Genomic DNA, 18,916 nt, shown 5'->3' with positions numbered 1-18,916 from the left:
AACATTGGCCATTTGTTGAATAACTAACAGAGGAATAAAAGCCCTAAAAGGTACTGAGGGACAAATGGAGGGCAGATGAAATCCAATGAGAAGGATTAGAGCTGTAATGAAAGAGTGATTGAGAGAAAAAGTACATAAAAAAGGTAAATGAGGTTTAACATAAGATCATTAATAATCAAAGTTAAGGTGAAAATCCAAAACTTATGTGATCTCTCACATGCAAGAGTTATGTTTTGCTGAATATTTGCACAACTGTGATATGGCAGGTAACCACAGCCTTATACATATAAGCATATAATACATACATATAAACACATTTGAATCATTGCCATGCAGACATTCAAAAGCACAGCACTACTGCTCAAGTAATATCTTTCAGTTATTATTTAATAATTTAAACAAACCTTAAGTATAAGCAATAGTAACAGTGATACGTTTATAAGCAAATACCAGTCCTTTATTAAATTATACAGTCACATTTTACATTTACATTCATGCATTTGGAACAACCTTGCTTGCTAAAGTACTGCTGTTCCAATTTGTCTCCAGTTAAAAAAACTGTAAATTTGAGACACCATCTTAAAATCTAATTTCAAATGTCTTTATGTAGCCCAGTGTTAAACTTGGGTATTCTAATGTAATGAAAAAATTGAGGTTTGTCTTTATGTAGCCCAGTGTTAAACTTGGGTATTCTAATGTAATGAAAAAATTGAGGTTATGATTAATCTCTTATTCAAACATGAGTCATATGGTTATTAAACAAGTAAACGCTCATTCACTTTAAATAAATAATAGAAAACCTTGATTTCTAAAGAAGGAAATATTCAATTCATTTTACATTATTAAAAGGAGATTACTATTTGTGATTTTATGTCATGACAGTGATGTAAGTTAAAGTTTATTATTTAGTTAAATAATAATATTATCAAAGGTTTAATAATGTAAGACTTTTTATTACATTTTATTGGTCACTTGAGTATTAATGCTGTATAGTGAATAGTGATTGGCTGTCGGTATGGCAACGGATGCACGTGACCAAGAGAGGGAACGTGAGTGAGAGTGCGGGAAGTTGATTTCGCTCTCTCGCTGGACAGGTGTGAAAGAGAGGACGCTTGAGCGCTTTATAAAGATATAACGCGAAAAAAGAGTGAAAAACTCCATGAAACTGATCGGGGGGTTGTTACGCGAAATATGAGTGAGAAAAGAAGCCGGAGACCCGTCTGACGGAGCGGGAGGAAAGGAGCGGACGCGTGATCGGAGGTAGCCGAGATAGTAAGCCACGGTGAGCTTATGCTGGAGGTTCTGTCTGTGAATCGCGCTGCACGTGAGCATCGTCCGGACCGAAGTATTTCCACGCTCTCAATGTTTTGCCAGTTTGTTCAGCGCACTCAATGTTTTTGCAAGACTAATACAGGCCTGCAACGTGTTTTTTCTTCGTTCCAAGCAGTACTGTGAGTAACTGAAACGTGAGTGTGTGTATGTGTGAGTGGGCCCACCGCCATTGCACGTGCTAAGAGTTGTTTCAGTACACGTGGCGACCAGAGATGGGGACTCGAGTTTGAGACTCGGACTCGAGTGCGACTTAAGTCGCACACACAGTGACTTCAGACTCGACTTGAGACTTGACCCTCAAAGACTTCAGACTCGACTCGGACTCGAGCCGCGCAACACGTGAACAATGTTTATTTTTAGGAAACGTCTGATGAGGTCGCTGTCATAGCTCACTCCGTTACCTACAACCTGCCCACGACGTAACACGTGACATATCTGCTCCGCGCGCGCGGCCGCGAACATACATGTCGACTGCACCTGCAGGCAGCCGCTGCTGTGGCATTCATCTGAAGCTTTGGGTAGTGCTGTGACGGATCCGCGGTTCGGCACGCATGCGATTTGCGGATTAATATGCAATTTAAATAGGGTAAGTTTATCATTGTTTCTAAGGCTTGCAATTGTTTAAATGGTTAAACAATTTGACCGCAAAAAGGCGGTCAAGTGAGCAGATTTCTGTACGCACATGCGGTTAAGTGTGTCCGGTCCAGCTCCAGTCAGGCCAGAGTTGCGCTACTTTGTGTCATACTGTAGTGTAGTCCATTAACATACATTTGCTGAATAGAGCAATGAAAAACAACGTAAGGTTTTATGTGAAGCGACTGCTGCATCTTCTTCCTGAAGCGCTTTTTGGAATTCGCCATCTGCCTGTGTTTGAGCACGTGTTTAAGTGCCCTCAGTAGTGTACATACAGAGAGAAGTGTTTCAAAAGTTAAGCCAACATAAAATCTTTCTTTTCTGGACAAGGCACATACATACACGCAAAATGTTCACACAGTATTCTTTTTCTAATAAAACATTTTTGTTTATGTCTTAAGAAACCAGTCAGTAACCAGTCTGGGCTTATTTGTTCTTAATAAAGAGACAGTAACCTCAATTAACCTACTTAAGTCTGTGTCATTTATGTTAATCAAACAACCCAAGACAAACAGAAAATCACTTCTATTGCTCAAAAATAATAATAATAATAATATTTAATTTGTACAATAAAGACAGTGTTATTATCCATTTAATTTAATTTCTGTACCTAATGCTAATTTTAGACCTTACAAATTAGCAACTATGTTCTTTTTTATAAATGTTTATAATTTCTTTATTTGTTATTAGAGTTTTATTTGTTACAACAAGATTTGAGACTTGACTTGGACTCGAGCCCAGAGACTTCAGACTTGACTCGGACTCGAGCTCAGAGACTTGTGAGCATCTCTGGTGGCGACGTTGTATTGTTTATTGTAAAGTTCTCTGTGAATATTCAATTGTTGAGAAAGAGATAAGGGAGGAGAACTTTTATATTATTCATTTGATGCACAACGTGTGATTGAAACTATTGAGGTTTCTAGCTAATTTGAACGAGGCTATTGTTTAGGTATTTGGGGAATTTTTTGGTAATTTATTTTGTATATTTGTTGATATTTTGTTTTGGGAAAAAGTTTTATATTCTATTTGCTCAATTTTGTGGTTTAAATAAACCAGGGCTAACCCTATTTTTTTTGTTAAACTAAAACTATCTCTGGGTCTCATTATTTTTAAATATTTTATGGTCAAAAGGTTTACAACTTATTAAAAACTTACTAGGTGCACCTTCTTGGTATCCACCTGAGCTATAACGAACCCAAGCACCCACCATTTTCATGTAAGTAATTAGCAGAGTGGCAGTACGGGTGCTATATAAATAAAATGGAGGCACTGCTGGGATTTAATTAGTTCAAAAGTAATTTTAAATCAGATCTTACTTTAGTTTGACCCAGAGATTTAAATAGTTTGTTTAAAAAAAATGTTTGCAACCAAAAGCTGGCTAGCTGTTAATCTACATGTAAAATCATATTAAAGGGTACCTATTGTGAAAATTTTAAAACTACAAAAGTAGAGTTCAATTAAGCATTTAAGTCAAGAAAACACAAATCAAGCTTTATTTGTGTTAAAATACAACTAAAACCAACCAAATTTAGTTTTGACAAGTGATCACTGTAAGCGCATAACCCGTGGGGATGGCTCAGTTGAAGAATTGGTGTATTGGAGAAGGCATGGACCCTGTGAAAGCCTTGCTGGTTAAAGATATACCTCCAGAAACTGAAGTTGGTTTCATTGAAGACACACTGCAGACTATCAAAGCACTCGGGAGAGTCAAGGTGAGAGGAATAATGCATGACTCACAGTCTCAAAGTTTAACTGTGTTATGTGAATGCAGGGAGAAGGTGAATGCAGACACCATTCCTCTTGATGTTGTTCCTGAGGGGTTTACTACGACATGGAGAATATTTTGACCTTCTAAGCAAGATGAGGAACCCCAAGCTCCGCCTGCCTGTGATGGTCAAAATGTGCCGCTGCTAGATTCCAGTTTTTTCTCCCCACTTCAAGCGTCCACTCCTGAAGCTATCATTCGAGCAGTTGGTGATGTATTACAAATGACAAGCAAGCCCACACAAGGTAACCATCTTTACAGAAGATTGTGCACTTTCTCAGGGGTCATGCCCACACCAAAGGAAGAACAGTTGGAAAATTGGGTTGAACAAGCCAGACATATGAATGAAGAATACGATCGCCCTGAACCAGAAAAGAAAATGAGAATAATGGAAAGTGTGAAGGGTCCTGCACTCGAAATCCTCCAAGCTGTCCGTTTCAACAACCCATCTGCAACCTCAATGGACTACATTGATATTCTCGAGACCACATTTGGCAACCTCGAGAGCGGGAAAGAACTTCACTTTTCCTTCCGAATGTTGTGTCAACATCATAATGAGAAACTCTGAGTTCCTGAGACGCCTCGAGAGAGTCCTAAATAAAGTTGTCCAAATGGGTGGACTTCAGTCATCTGCGGCAGACAAAGCACGTCTTGACCAGCTCATTAACCCCCTGGGGTCCAAAAACGAGGCGCCGCGTTTTGACGTGTTTTTTCCTTATCATGGCAGAATCAACTTAAAATACTCCATCATTAATAATCATACACTTACGTGTTTGACATCATTTGAAACGGTAAAGGGTCTTCTTTAATATGTGTTCATTCACAATAACAACAGATCTTTGTGTTTTTGTCAAATAAAGAAAATAAACAGGGTGTGCATCCAGACATTTCTGTCTCCGCCAGCTGTCTCTCAAAACACGTTACAAAAATCAATTGAAACTCCGCGAATACTCGTCACAAAAGCATGATACACATATCCAAAGAAAGCCTGAAATGTCTACTTTTAAACAAGCTAAATATAATCTAAAACAAATAATGCCTGTTTATGTAATCTGCATTGAAGTAAAGAGAGTACCGTTTTTCCTGGCTGACTTCATTATCTTTAATTCGGTCACGCCCACAGCTGTTGACATGGTAATGAAGACAAGCTGTTCAACCACAACAAGCAAAGCGTAAAGTTTGATCAGATTTAAAGACATTACCGCATGTTTGGAAGATAAACTTTACACACACGTGAGGAATATTTTCATTTATGTCTGGACATTGAGGAAGAGAAGCATTTATCTTTAACGTTACCTTAGAAGAACAATGGAGGATGCACTGGAGCTGGATTAGAAGTAAGTAACGTTAACAGTTAATTTATACCATTTATATTTGCTATCATGTAACTTAATATGCTCAAGGCTTGTGCAGTTCAGCCTACATACAGTAAGCAACCTGCACGCTTCGGATTGAAAAACTTTCGCATTGTTTACAAATGGACGCGATCTCACGTAATGGCGGATTTCACTGTTGCATGCTGTAACAGTGTTAAACACAGTTATTCACTTATATCATTCATGCCAACTTTCAGTAAGCCTGAACTGCTGTATCTTTTAAGTGTGTGCTGTAATATGATTCCATGTTATGTTTACATGCTTATTTACAAACAAATCCACGTGACCTCCCGTAATTGCGGATATCTGTTACATGCTGTACAGTGTTAGACACAGTTATTCACTATCGTATCCTTCATGGCAACTTTGAGTAATGCTGCACTGCGGGATTTGCTGTAAAATGATTCCATATTGTTTACATGCAAGGTAATTCCATACATTGCGCTTTACACGGGACACCGTTTTTATGAGCGCTGCGTTACACGGAGACGCGAGCTCGCGCACATGCGATGTGTTTTTAAAGTTCATACGCGCTTACAGAAACACGTTTAAAACAGAAGCTAGATGATAAGGGGATGGGCATCTGAAAACAGTCATCTGAAAACAGCTTTTGATATAACTAATTGCTGCAGATGTTTATCTGAAATTAAGTTTATGTACAAGATAGTTTATGAATGCAGTATCAGTGATATTTACCCATCAGTTATATATGTAAGGGTATTTCTGTGGAGAATTTATGCTAACAGCTGTTTATAACTCTCTTAGAGGTCAGCATCTCTCTCATCAGTACAAAACTATGAAGTGGAAAAACACTTTTTGGACATAAAGTTATATGGTAACATGAGCCACATAAAGTTTACAGCTCTGTTGTGTATCAGTTTCTTAGTTTATACAAAGTTTTTGAATAGGGTTTGTTTCCAAATAAACTTAAAATGTCCTACTGACCATAATTTCTATTTTGATTATATTGTTAACTTAATAAACCTCAAACAAACATGTATACATTTGTCCTCACATTCTTTACTGTAGTTCCCTCCTGCCTCATTATGCAGCTGATTATGCAGCTCATCATGCGAGCCTTTGTTTGCTAGCTGTCAATCAATCCTTTTCGCATACGGCCCCTCTAAACAAAAACTGTCTTACAATTTCTAAATCAATACATTGTTTTATGTGAATAAGTAGGCAGGATGATTTTCACATGATTTTAAAGAAAAAACTCTAGACTACTAGATTCTGTTTAGGAAAGTCTTGTTAAAACATGTTTAGTATGGGTTTTGTGGACTTATATCAGTGACTTAAAAATTTTGCTTTTTTAAAAACCACGCATAAACATTTTCTCTCAAAAATACAAACATGTACATACATGTAGCTCATATAATATTTTTGCCCAGTTTGTGCTGAACGCAGTGGTATGAGACACTTGCCACTATTATGTTTTAAAGCAACTGAAAAAAGACCAAAAGTAAGAGCATGTCAGAACCTCTGAGAGCAGGCACGTGCACAGATAGGGCTCAACCTGTGCAGAACACATGCCCTTTTTGTCCTTTCACTCCGAAGTGCCCTTTTTTGGAGGTGTTTTATTATTTTTTTAAATATATAAATTAATGCTATTGTTAACCATTTACATCTGTCTGTGTGTTTTACAAATATATTTATCAAATAAAATTAAAAAAACAAAATATTTTTGGATCCGCTCAAACTGTCAGTCAAACCTCTTAACTCCGCCCCCTGAGTGCAGCGAGCTGAAGTTCTACAGCAGTCAGAGCAGCTACGTCTTGCAACGGTAAATAAATATCTTGTTGTTTGAGTACAATGCTGTCTCTTTACGAAAGAAACACTTGTATGTCTATTACGGCGCATGTTTTATACATTTGAGCAGAGGCGAATTATCCATAGACGGGATTGGTCGAGTGTGCAATCATGGGGCACCAAGGGCTCCAAACTGCGACCAAATTGAGTTTTTGACAAAGCGCGAGCAGTTTTAAACAAGTGTTGACGCATGTGAAGGGCACCCGTGACAACAATACGGAATGCAGGGTCGGGTTTTTACCGCTTTTTTTGCATGACGCGTCTCAAGTCAACACATCTCACGCGAGAAGACGTGCCCGCGCGGGTAAATGTCTAGCCTACATTAACACCAAAAACATATCAGATTAGAAAGGTCTTAGACGTCAGATGCCAGGTTAGGAAAACTGGATAGAGACGAAAAACGTGTAAAGGATACAAGTATGTACATTATATTGCCCTGTCACTCATTACAGTATGCTATCTGGATATAACTTATTGTATATGCATGTATCTTATGCCTTGAATTAGTCAAGGCAAGGGAGTTGTATGATTATTTGGTTTATAACTTTTTATTCTGAAATCAAATATATTTTATATTTTTTAGTAATGCAGTTATTTGTACCTTCAAAAGACCAAGGTTCCTGATCCTCAGCACAGTTTTTGCCAGGTAGGCAGATACATGTTGAATATGATAATGGTATGGCTATAGTATAGTATAATCTCCCCCTCTTCTCAATCACATACATAAACATGTTAACCAAATAATAAAAATTAGCTTATAAAACCAAACAGAATACCTTTTTTTCTTCAAACATATTTTTATTTAACTTTATGTATGTAAGCAGAGGAAAAATTAAAATGAATATATTCTACAATTAAATAAGAACGAGTTCACAAGAGCAGTTCACAAACACATGACTACAAATAGGCCTAATACAGACAAACACCCAGGATGTAAATTGTTAAAGCCAACTTACAAGGCCAGATATCCTTTGCACTGTATAATGCAAAGCTATCATAAAATGTCATTTTTCATTCATTAATAGTGATTTCTTCAATCATTAATAGTGAATAAATATAAAGCTTTTAAGATGATTATTATGTGATATTTATTTGGAGGGAGTGCCCTTTTTCAGTTTCAGCACATGCCCCTCAAAAGGTCTGTGCACGGCCCTGTCTGAGAGTGTCCCGAAATGGTCGGACACCAGAGGGTTAAAGGGGCCACCAGATCTGACATTATGATACTAAACCTAAGATTAAGATACCGCAGAGACAGTCCTCCCACATTTCTCTAGCTGATGAATGAGATACGCCTGGAGGAGGAGCATGAAGCTTCCCGTCGCAGACTCCATCCACCCAAAGCCGTCTACGCCAAAAGTGCTACTGTTACTTCCGATACAGAGTTAAACGATTTAAAAGCCGAAATAAGCCAACTCAGAGCACAAGTAAGTCAACTCTCTACTCCGGCCGCCATGTCAAGGCACCTTTCGACGAGCACACTGCTTCCAGTTAATCCGGTGGCAGAGAACGCAGAAGACAAGAACGTAAGGCTTTAAAGAAAGAGGTTGTTAAGCTGCAAAAACAGGTCTCTGTCATGTCAGTCAAGCCAAAGTGTAGTCCTGCTACTGAGCCCTGCCTACAAGAGACCCAGTCAAGACCCTGGCCGCAAAGACCTTTGACAGCCCAAGACCCAAGTGATTTTTTTTGCTATCGCTGCGGAGAAGACGGGCATTATGCCAACAAGTGTGCCTCTCCCGAGAACTATCCCAAAGTTATTTAGAAACTGCTGCAAGTTCAAAGAAAGTCCAAGCAGAACCGCAAATCGGATAATGAAACAAATGCAAGTGTCAAGAGAAACGCGGTAAATGTACAGACCAAAAGTTTGCAGCCATATCACCCTGTAGCCCAAGACAGCTTGCCCACTGAAGCTAAGCAGGGCTGAGCCTGGCCAGTAGTTGAATGGGAGACCACCTGGGAAAACCAGGTTGCTGCTGGAAGAGGTGTTAGTGAGACCAGCAGGGGGTGCTCACCCTGTGGTCTGTGTTGGTCCTAACACCCCAGTATAGTGACAGGGACACTATACTGTCAAAAAAGCACCGTCCTACGGTTGAGACGTTAAACCGAGGTCCTGACTCTCTGTGGTCATTAAAAATCCCACGATGTCCTTCGAAAAAGAGTAGGGGTGTGCCCCGGCATCCTGGCCAAACTTGCCCATTGGCCTACTAATCATCCCTCATACTAATTGGCTATATCAGTCTGTCTCCTCTCCACTAATAAGCTGGTGTGTGGTGGGCATTCTGGCGCAATATGGCTGCCGTCGCATCATCCAGGTGGATGCTGCACATTGGTGGTGGTTGAGGAGATTCCCCCATTCATATGTAAAGTGCTTTGAGTACTAAGAAAAGCGCTATATAAATGTAATGAATTATTATTATTATTTTTATTATTATTGCCCGAGGGACTCGTGGGACCACCCTCCACTGCTCAGGTCAGGATCAATGGCAACCCCTGCACCGCGCTGATGGACAGTGGATCTCAAGTTACCATCATCTTCGACAGTTGGTATGCCAAACATCTGTCACACATCCAGTTAAACTCTGTGACCGGTCTAGCCATATGGGGTCTGAGTGAGTCTGAGAGCAGTTACCCTTACAAAGGTTACATCCAGGTTGAGTTGGAGCTGCCACAAAAATCTAAGTCCAACAAAGTCAAGTCTGTTCCTATCCTGGCCCTGGTGTGCCCTGATCCATGGTGCTCCGAGACTATACCTGTCCTGATCGGCACAAACGTCAAAGGGGTTCAGCCTTTCAAGTCCAGAGCAGCGAAAAGAGACCTGAAGAACATTCACTCAGACAAAACCCAAGTTCAAGAGAAAACACATTCACCCGTTCATGCAGGGATGACCATAAAAGACAACAAAGACTTACCTGGGGCTGAAGTTAAGTGGTTAAGTCTGGGCCTGGTCCTCTCAGCATTCCTCCTGGCACTGAAAATGTTGCTAGTTGCAAGGTTAAAGAAAAACAAGATATTGGAGACAGTATACTCATTATTGAACGAGCCCACTCACCTGCTCTTCCTCCAAGTGTAATTTTCCAGCCAACTGTGTTGTTCTCCAAGATGCTAGATACAAACAACTTCCTGGTGCTACTGCGTAATGAGTCTCTAAAGCAAACTGCCATTCCAATGGGCACAGTGATTGCTCACCTTCACGTCGTTGACATGGTGACAGATGCACCAAACCCTAAAGTCGAATCTGTTCCGACCATGGATCCTTATTTGTTTGACTTCAGTGAGTCACCCATCGACAAAGAGTGGAAAGAGAGGCTTAGTCAGAAGCTTGCTAAACACTCTCAGGTGTTCTCTATTGAAGAATGGGATGTCGGGTTGGCTAAAGGGGTAGAACATCACATCCTTCTGAATGACAACACTCCCTTCAGGGAAAGATCTTGACGTATTGCCCCTGCTGATTTGGATGACCTTCGCCGTCATCTGCAAGGTTTGTTGGCGGCTGGGATTATAAAAGAATCAAGAAGTCCATACGCTTCCCCGATTGTCCTTGCACGTAAAAAGAATGGTCAACTTCGTATGTGCGTCGACTACCGTACCCTGAACCGGAGAACTACCCCAGATCAGTACACTGTACCACGTATCGATGACGCTCTCGATTGCTTGTCCGGCAGTAAGTGGTTTTCAGTGTTGGATTTGCGCAGTGGATATTACCAAATCCCAATGGCAGAGGAGGACAAAGAAAAGACCGCTTTCATCTGTCCATTGGGATTTTTCCAATTTGAGCGCGTGCCTCAGGGGATCACAGGGGACCCTGCGACCTTTCAACGGCTCATGGAAAAGGCAGTCGGCGACATGCACATGCTTGAACTCATCGTCTACCTAGACGACCTCATTGTTTTTGGTAAGACTTTGGAAGAGCATGAGCAAAGACTCCTCTAAGTCATCACTCGCCTTGAAGAAGCTGGACTCAAGTTGTCCCTCGACAAGTGCCAGTTCTGTCGCTCACAAGTCACCTATGTCGGGCACATCGTCTCTGAGAATGGCATTGCCACAGACCCAGACAAAGTTGAAGCAGTGACGCGGTGGAAGCAGCCAACCGACCTTCCGTCTCTGCAGTCATTCTTGGGGTTCTGGATACTACCGCAGATTTATAAAGAACTACTCCATCATTATCCGACCCCTTACAAAGCTTTGCAAAGGATATCCTCCCACCCAAAAGAATCAAAAGTCTGCCTCTTCATCAGACAAAACTTACTATAAAGTCAATGAGCCTTTCGGGGACCGGTAGGATCAGTCATGTTCTGAGGCATTCCAAAAGATCATTCATTGCCTCACAAACGCACCGGTGCTGGCATTTTCTGACCCCACCAAGCCTTCCATACTTCACATTGATGCCAGTTTTCATGGGCTCGGCGCTGTCCTCAACCAAGAGTACCCCGAGGGCTTGAGACCGGTGGCTTTCGCCAGCCGCAAGCTGAGTGCATCTGAAAAGAACTACCCGGTGCACCAGCTCGAGTTTTTTCCACTTAAGTGGGCAGTGGTAGACAAGTTCCATGACTATTTATATGGAGCACAGTTTACAGTGAGAATTGACAACAACCCCCTAACGTATCTTCTCACGAGTGCAAAACTCAATGTGACTGGTCACCACTGGCTCTCAGCACTTGCCACATATCATTTCACTCTGCAGTACAGGCCTGGTAGCAGCAATATTGACGCTGATGCCTTGTCCCACAACCCTCTTCCAACCACAGAGGAAGGCTGGCAAAGCATACCGACTGAAAGTGTCCAAGCTCTGTGTAAACAGATCAAGTGCTGTGAAACGCTAACGGAGGCTACAACTATTGCTGAGTCACTCTGAGTGTCGCCTGATGGTATACCAGAGTGTTTCGCCTTCCCAGTTAGGTTGGATCTCGGTTCTTTGAGTCAGCTCGGCCACAAAGACCTGGTCAATGCCCAAGATGTTGACTCTACTATCGCTCCAGTCAAACAGTCACTTCGGGGTGGTTCCTCATTCGCCAGCTTGGACAATCCAAATTCTGCTCTGTTGAACAAAGAAGCAAGCAAGCTGTTCATTTAAAACAATCTGCTCTATCGAAAGGTGGAGAAACATGGAAATATGGTAAAGCAACTGGTACTGCCCAAAGAGTATGTTTCGATGGTCCCGAGATCTCTGCATGATGAGTCTGGTCATTTGGGCATGGACAAGACTACTGAACTTATCAGACAACGGTTCTATTGGCCGAAAATGGGAGTTGAGGTTGAGCAGTACATCAAAAACTGTGGCAGATGCATCACTCGTAAAGCCCTTCCTCAGAGAGCTGCTCCCTTAAAACAAATCACCAGCCAAGGCCCTCTAGACCTAGTTTGTATTGATTTTCTGTCACTTGAGCCAGACTCCCAAGGTTTCGCCAACATTCTTGTAGTGACAGACCACTTTACTCGATACGCCCAAGCTTTTCCAGCCAAAGACCAGAAGGCGGTCACCGTGGCCAAGATACTGTGTGAGCGCTACTTTGTACACTACGGACTCCCTGCCCGCATACATTCGGATCAAGGCCGTGATTTTGAAAGCAAACTGATCCAAGACCTTCTGATGATGCTGGGTATGCACAAGTCAAGAACATCGCCTTACCACCCCCAGGGAGATCCGCAGCCCGAAAGATCGGGCACTATTGTCAATGCTTGGCACACTTGATCCGAAGCAAAAACAAAAATGGAGTCAAAAGATCAGCCAGTTGGTCCACGCCTATAACTGTTCTCAAAACAATGCAACTGGTTATTCGCCCTACCTGCTAATGTTCAGCAGAGAAGCTCGCTTACCGGTAGACATCTGTTTCAGTGCGACCGAGGATCACCGAAAAACAAAGTCCTACCTTCATTATGTTGCTAAGCTCAAGCAAGATCTCCAAAGAGCATACAGTCTTGCAACAGAATCGTCAGACAAGAACCACCAAAGAAACAAAGCAGCACATGACAAGCATGTCAAAGAACAAGTCCTTGACAAAGGCGACAGGGTGCTACTCAGAAACTTTGTGGTCAAAAGCAAGCACAAATTGAAATGCAAGTGGCGATCCTCACCATATGTTGTTATGGAGAAACTACCCAACTTACCTGTCTACAAGATTAAGCCAGAGAGAGGCATGGGAGCAGAAAAAACATATTCATCGTAATCATCTGTTACCCATTGGTTATCTGGTGAGACTCCCCGTTGATGAAAGGGAAGTGGGGCCACTACAAAGACCTAGGACCAGAGCATTTCAGCAAAATACAACAGAACCAGTGCAGACAAACAATCACGATGAATACGTGTACTCCGAGTTAGAGTACAGTGAAGTATATTTGCCAAGACCCGTTGAGTTGGAATGGGATAAGTTGCTGACAGGTCCAGAATTGTCCACTAAGCAGCCCGAGCCCTTCGTCACAGAACCTGAAAGACAAGTTCAATGCACTACGGAGATAGAGCCAGTGGCAAATGATCTTCCAAACTTACCTCGTCATGCTGATCCAGAAGTGGACGTTATAGAAGAGGAGGCAGATGTCAATGCCTATATGGACACTCAAGTGGAGAGTGGAAAAGTTGAGCGTTCAAAAAGAGTCATCCGTCCAGTGGTCAAGCTGAGCTACGATGAACTTGGCAAGCCCTGTGATTACCCTGTGACCGTACTAAGCCATGGAATATTGGTGGGAAGTGGACTCTACGGAGACTCCAGAAGCAGTCTATTGCAAACTTTCTGGTGCCACCCCATGGCGTTGTGCTTCACTTGTTCCAATTTGGTCTCTACCCTTGACATTAAAGCTATTAGAGTCCTCTAAGGTTTATTTTGATGAGGACATCAAAACTGTCTAGAAGGGGGAGGATGTAGCCCAGTGTTAACCCCCAGGGGTCCAAAAACGCAGGGACGCGTTTTGACGTGTTTTCTCCTTATCATAGCAGAATCAACTTAAAATACTCCATCATTAATAATCAAACACTTACGTGTTTGACATCATTTGAAACTCTGAAGGGTCCTCTTTAATTCGTGCACATTCACAATAACAACAGATCTTTGTGTTTTTGTCAAATAAAGAAAATAAACAGGGTGCTCATTCAGACATTTCTGTCTCCGCCAGCTGTCTCTCAAATCACGTTCAAAAATTAGTTGAAACTCCGCGAATACTCTTCACACAAACATAATACACATATCCAAAGAAAGCCTGAAATGTCTACTTTTAAACAAGCTAATTATTATCAAAAACAAATATTTCCTGTTTATATAATCTGCATTGAAGTAAAGAGAGTACCGTTTTTCCTGGCTGAGCTCATTATCTCTATTGCGGTCACACCCACACGCTGTTGACATGGTAATGAAGAGACGAGTTGTTCAAACCAGCAAAGCGTAATGTTTGATAAGATTTAAAGACTTTAGCGCATGTTTGGATTATAAACTTTATACACACACGTGAGGAATATCTTCATTTATGTCTGGACATTGAGGAAGAGAAGCGTTTATCTTTAACGTTACCTAAGAAGAAGAACAATGGAAGGCGCAATGGAGGCGGATATATTCCTGAAGAAACTGTAAGTCATTTGTCTTCATTTATATTTACTATCATGTAATATGTTATGGCTTGTGCAGTTCAGCCTACATAAGCAACCTCAACGGACTGCACGCTTCGGATTGAAAAACGTTCGCATTGTTTACAAACGAGTAACTTACGCGTGATCACGTAATGGCGGATTTCATTGTTTGCTGTACAGTGTTAGACACAGTTATTCACTTTCGTATCCTTCATGGCAACTTTGAGTAATGCTGCACTGCTGTGTCTTTTAAGTGTGTGCTGTAAGATTCCATGTTTACATGCTTATTTACAAACGAGTACACGTGATCACGTAATGGCGGATTTCATTGTTACATGCTGTACAGTAGACACTTTCGTATCCTTCATGGCAACTTTGAGTAATGCTGCACTGGGGGATCTGCTGTAATATGATATTGTTTACATGCAACGCATTCCATACATTGCGCTTTACACGCGACACCGTTTTATTATGAGCTCCGCGTTGTTTACACGGAGACTCGCCTTTTTTTTATTATAAATTTACCTTGGCCAGTCTACCTAGGTGTGTGAAAGACATCAATCACGTGGCGCAGTGGTAGTGCGTTAGGCCGCCACGTGGTAGACCCGGGTTCGAAACCCGCCTAGGCCAATTTTTTTTTATTGAGTTTAGGCGACCACCGTTACAAGTGCTATCATTTACCCATCAGTTATGTATGTAAGGGTATTTCTGTGGACAATTTATGCTAACAGCTGTTCATAACTCTCTTACAGGTCTGCATCCCTCTCATCAGTAAACTATGAAGTGGAAAAACATATTCACACTCTTTGGACATAAAGTTATATGGTAACATGAGCCACATGAAGTTTACAGCTCTGTTGTTTATCAGTTTCTTTAAAAGTTAAGTTTTTGAATAGGGTCCTACTGACCTTCATTTCTATTTTGATTATATTGTTAACTTCTTAATAAACCTCAAACAAACATGTTCATTTGTCCTCACATTCATTACTGTAGTTCCCTCCTCCCTCATTATGCAGATCATTATGCAGCTCATTATGCGAGCCTTTGTTTGCTAGCTGTCAATCAATCCTTCTCGCATACGGCCCCTCTAAACAAAAAGTGTCTTACAATTTCTAAATCAATATACTGGTTTATGTGAATGAGTAGGCAGGATGATTTTCACATCATTTTAAAGAAAAAACTCTAGACTACTAGATTCTGTTTAGGAAAGTCTTGTTAAAACATGTTTAGTATGGGTTTTGTGGACTTATATCAGTGACTTAAAATTTTAGCTTTTTTAAAAACCACGCACAAACCTTTTTCTCTCAAAAATATAAACATGTACATACATGTAGCTCATATAATATTTTAGCCCAGTTTGTGCTGAACACAGTGGTATGAGACACTTGCCATTATTATGTTTTAAAGCAACTGAAAAAAGACCAAATGTAAGAGCATGTCAGAACCTCTGACAGTGTCCCAAAATGGTCGGACCCCAGAGGGTTAAACTTGGGTATACTATGTAATGAAAAAATTGAGGTTATGATTAATCTCTTATTCAAACATGAGTCATATGGTTATTAAACAAGAAAACGCTCATTTACTTTAAATAAATAATAGAAAACCTTGATTTCTAAAGAAGGAAATATTCAATTCATTTTACATTATTAAAAGGAGATTACTATTTGTGATTTTATGTCATGACAGTTATGAAAGTTAAAGTTTATTATTTAGTTAAATAATAATATTATCAAAGGTTTAATAATGTAAGACTTTTTATTACATTTTATTGGTCACTTGAGTATTAATGCTGTATAGTGAATAGTGATTGGCTGTCGGTATGGCAACGGATGCACGTGACCAAGAGAGGGAACGTGAGTGGGAGTGCGGGAAGTTAATTTCGCTCTCTCGCTGGACAGGTGTGAAAGAGAGGACGCTTGAGCGCTTTATAAAGATATAACGCGAAAAAAGAGTGAAAAACCAGATGAAACTGATCGGGGGGTTGTTACGCGAAATATGAGTGAGAAAAGAAGCCGGAGACCCGTCTGACGGAGCGGGAGGAAAGGAGCGGACGCGTGAACGGAGGTAGCCGAGATGGTTAGCCACGGTGAGCTTATGCTGGAGGTTCTGTCTGTGAATCGCGCTGCACGTGAGCATCGTCCAGACTGAAGTATTTCCACGCTCTCAATGTTTTGCCAGTTTGTTCAGCGCACTCAATGTTTTTGCAAGACTAATACAGGCCTGGAACATGTTTTTTCTTCGTTCCAAGAAGTACTCTGAGTAACTGAAACGTGAGTGTGTGTATGTGTGAGTGGGCCCACCGCCATTGCACGTGCTAAGAGTTGTTTCAGTACATGTGGCGACGTTGTATTGTTTATTGTAAAGTTCTCTGTGTATATTCAATTGTTGAGAAAGAGATAAGGGAGGAGAACTTTTATATTATTCATTTGATGTACAACGTGTGATTGAAACTATTGAGGTTTCTAGCTAATTTGTACCAGGCTATTGTTTAGGTATTTGGGGAATTTTTTGGTTATTTATTTTGTATATTTGTTGATATTTTGTTTTGGGAAAAAGTTTTATATTCTATTTGCTCAATTCTGTGGTTTAAATAAACCAGGGCTAACCCTATTTTTTGTTAAACTAAAACTAATCTCATTATTTTTAAATATTTTATGGTCAAAAGGTTTACAACTTATTAAAAACTTATTAGGTGCACCTTCTTGGTATCCACCTAAGCTATAACGAACCCAAGCACCCACCATTTTCATGCAAGTAATTAGCAGAGTGGCAGTACGGGTGCTACATTTAGATTGCATGGTGATTATTTTCTGTGGTGGCTGTTTCTTCCCTCATGCTGAAATGACTCGCAAATGTCGATGCACAATCCTATTAATGCCTTTGTACAGAAAGGTCGGGATGTCTGTTTAACAATTTAAGACACAATCGGCCAGAAATACTCATACTGTACAGAGTGCAAATCTTGCATGGTACACTTGCCTCTGAACTCGTGAGGGTGGGGCAAAGACTCCGTGTTTTGGGGGACAGCTGAAGTATCGCACTCCTCCAACTAAGCCGTCATTCTTTCCGCTTGGCTTGTCCAACTCAATCCCCAACCAAAATCCTGTTAAAAGAACAAACAGCACAAAGACACATTTTGAAAACAGCAGTTCGATTGCCGACCTGGGCTTGGGTAAATAACCTCCAATCTGTCATCTCAAAGCACACCCCAAGCCTTAGCAAATGAATACCAAATCCTGTGCTTTAAGTAAATCTAGTTATCCATTTCAAAAGCTTTGTAATGCAGGAACAAACAAGCAAACCGTTTCTCTATGGTAAACAATGTGGAAATCACAGAACGTTATTCTATTCATGTGCAAATAGCAGAGAGGGTACATTAAAAGAAATATAGATTTTACCCCAGGGCATTAAGCACCTCTAAAACAACAATTATGTGGTGTTTACATTAGAGCCTTTGCGTTTTTAAAGGAGCCTTTCACCCATACAAACATTAATCTTTATTGAAAGTGCGTCATATTTGTACAACCCAGAGAGTTAACTAATTTATTAAATGCTTCTCCATTGTGCAATAATATACATTTATGCTCTTACTGAAATATGGCTTCAATTCATCCTGAGATTATACAGAGTTGAGAGATCCAAAAACATTGGCAAAAAAAAAATTGAATCTACAATCACCCCCGACCTATGGAGACCTTATAGACCCTTTTACTGTTTGTACACAATGATGACGTGGCAGCGTATGTGCGCGCATTTAGGCAACGGAAGTATCGTAAAAATCAACAGTGAAGCAACACAAACAGTAAGTTATTTTAAAAAGTTTGACTTTATCAACATTTTTAACACAGCTACCAGAAGACGTTAGCAGATGGCCAAAAATAAAGTTGCCAGATACATATATATGTATATTATTATATTATATTAGTGCAACCAAACGCAACAACCGGACATTTTGATGTTGGGAAACCGTTTTAATAAACTTTCTAAGTTGCTACCAAGTTAGAACCAATGGGGAATAACACCACTTCCGTTGCCCAAATGCGCGCGCAGGCTATTTGATCACGTGAGCTGTAAAAGGGTCTATAAGAGCAAAATGGTGTTAGCAAATCCGGAGGCAACAGTATCATACCTGGAGCAAAACTGGTCTTGCCGTAAAATCGAACAATTCCTGTCCTCTGTCCCACCACCAACACTCGCTCTCCCAAATGCACCTCTGGGTTCTCATGTGTTGCACTGCTTGCTGAAGGGGTCCTGCTCCGAGCAATTACAGATGGAAAAATTATATTTGTTATATGTTATATGTAACAGCCCAATTAATATACAAATTCTTAGATAATACTATTCTGTATTGTACTGCACTGCACTGTACTACACTGTGCTATAATTTGTACTGTACTAGAATTTGATAATTTTCTCTCTCAGATAAAAGCAAATTAATCTCTGCTAGTAATA

The 18,916-nt window shown here is 40.6% G+C and overlaps 1 protein-coding gene across 1 annotated transcript in view; it reads right to left on the bottom strand.

Moving 5' to 3' along the window:
• LOC141365295 (CAP-Gly domain-containing linker protein 4-like) overlaps positions 1-18,916 on the bottom strand; it is a 110,412-nt gene that overhangs the window by 14,331 nt on the left and 77,165 nt on the right. Inside the window, exons 10-11 of the mRNA XM_073869491.1 lie at positions 18,594-18,735; positions 17,444-17,567 (exon numbers count right to left, since the gene is read on the bottom strand). Of these exons, the coding sequence (XP_073725592.1) occupies positions 17,444-17,567; positions 18,594-18,735 (266 nt within the window). The remainder of the gene's footprint in view (positions 1-17,443; positions 17,568-18,593; positions 18,736-18,916) is intronic.

This window comes from Misgurnus anguillicaudatus, chromosome 7, assembly GCF_027580225.2.
Source record: "Misgurnus anguillicaudatus chromosome 7, ASM2758022v2, whole genome shotgun sequence".
Taxonomy (NCBI): Eukaryota; Metazoa; Chordata; class Actinopteri; order Cypriniformes; family Cobitidae; genus Misgurnus; species Misgurnus anguillicaudatus.
The sequence above is the reverse complement of the archived record's forward strand: the minus strand, read 5'-3'. Positions and strand labels throughout refer to the sequence as shown.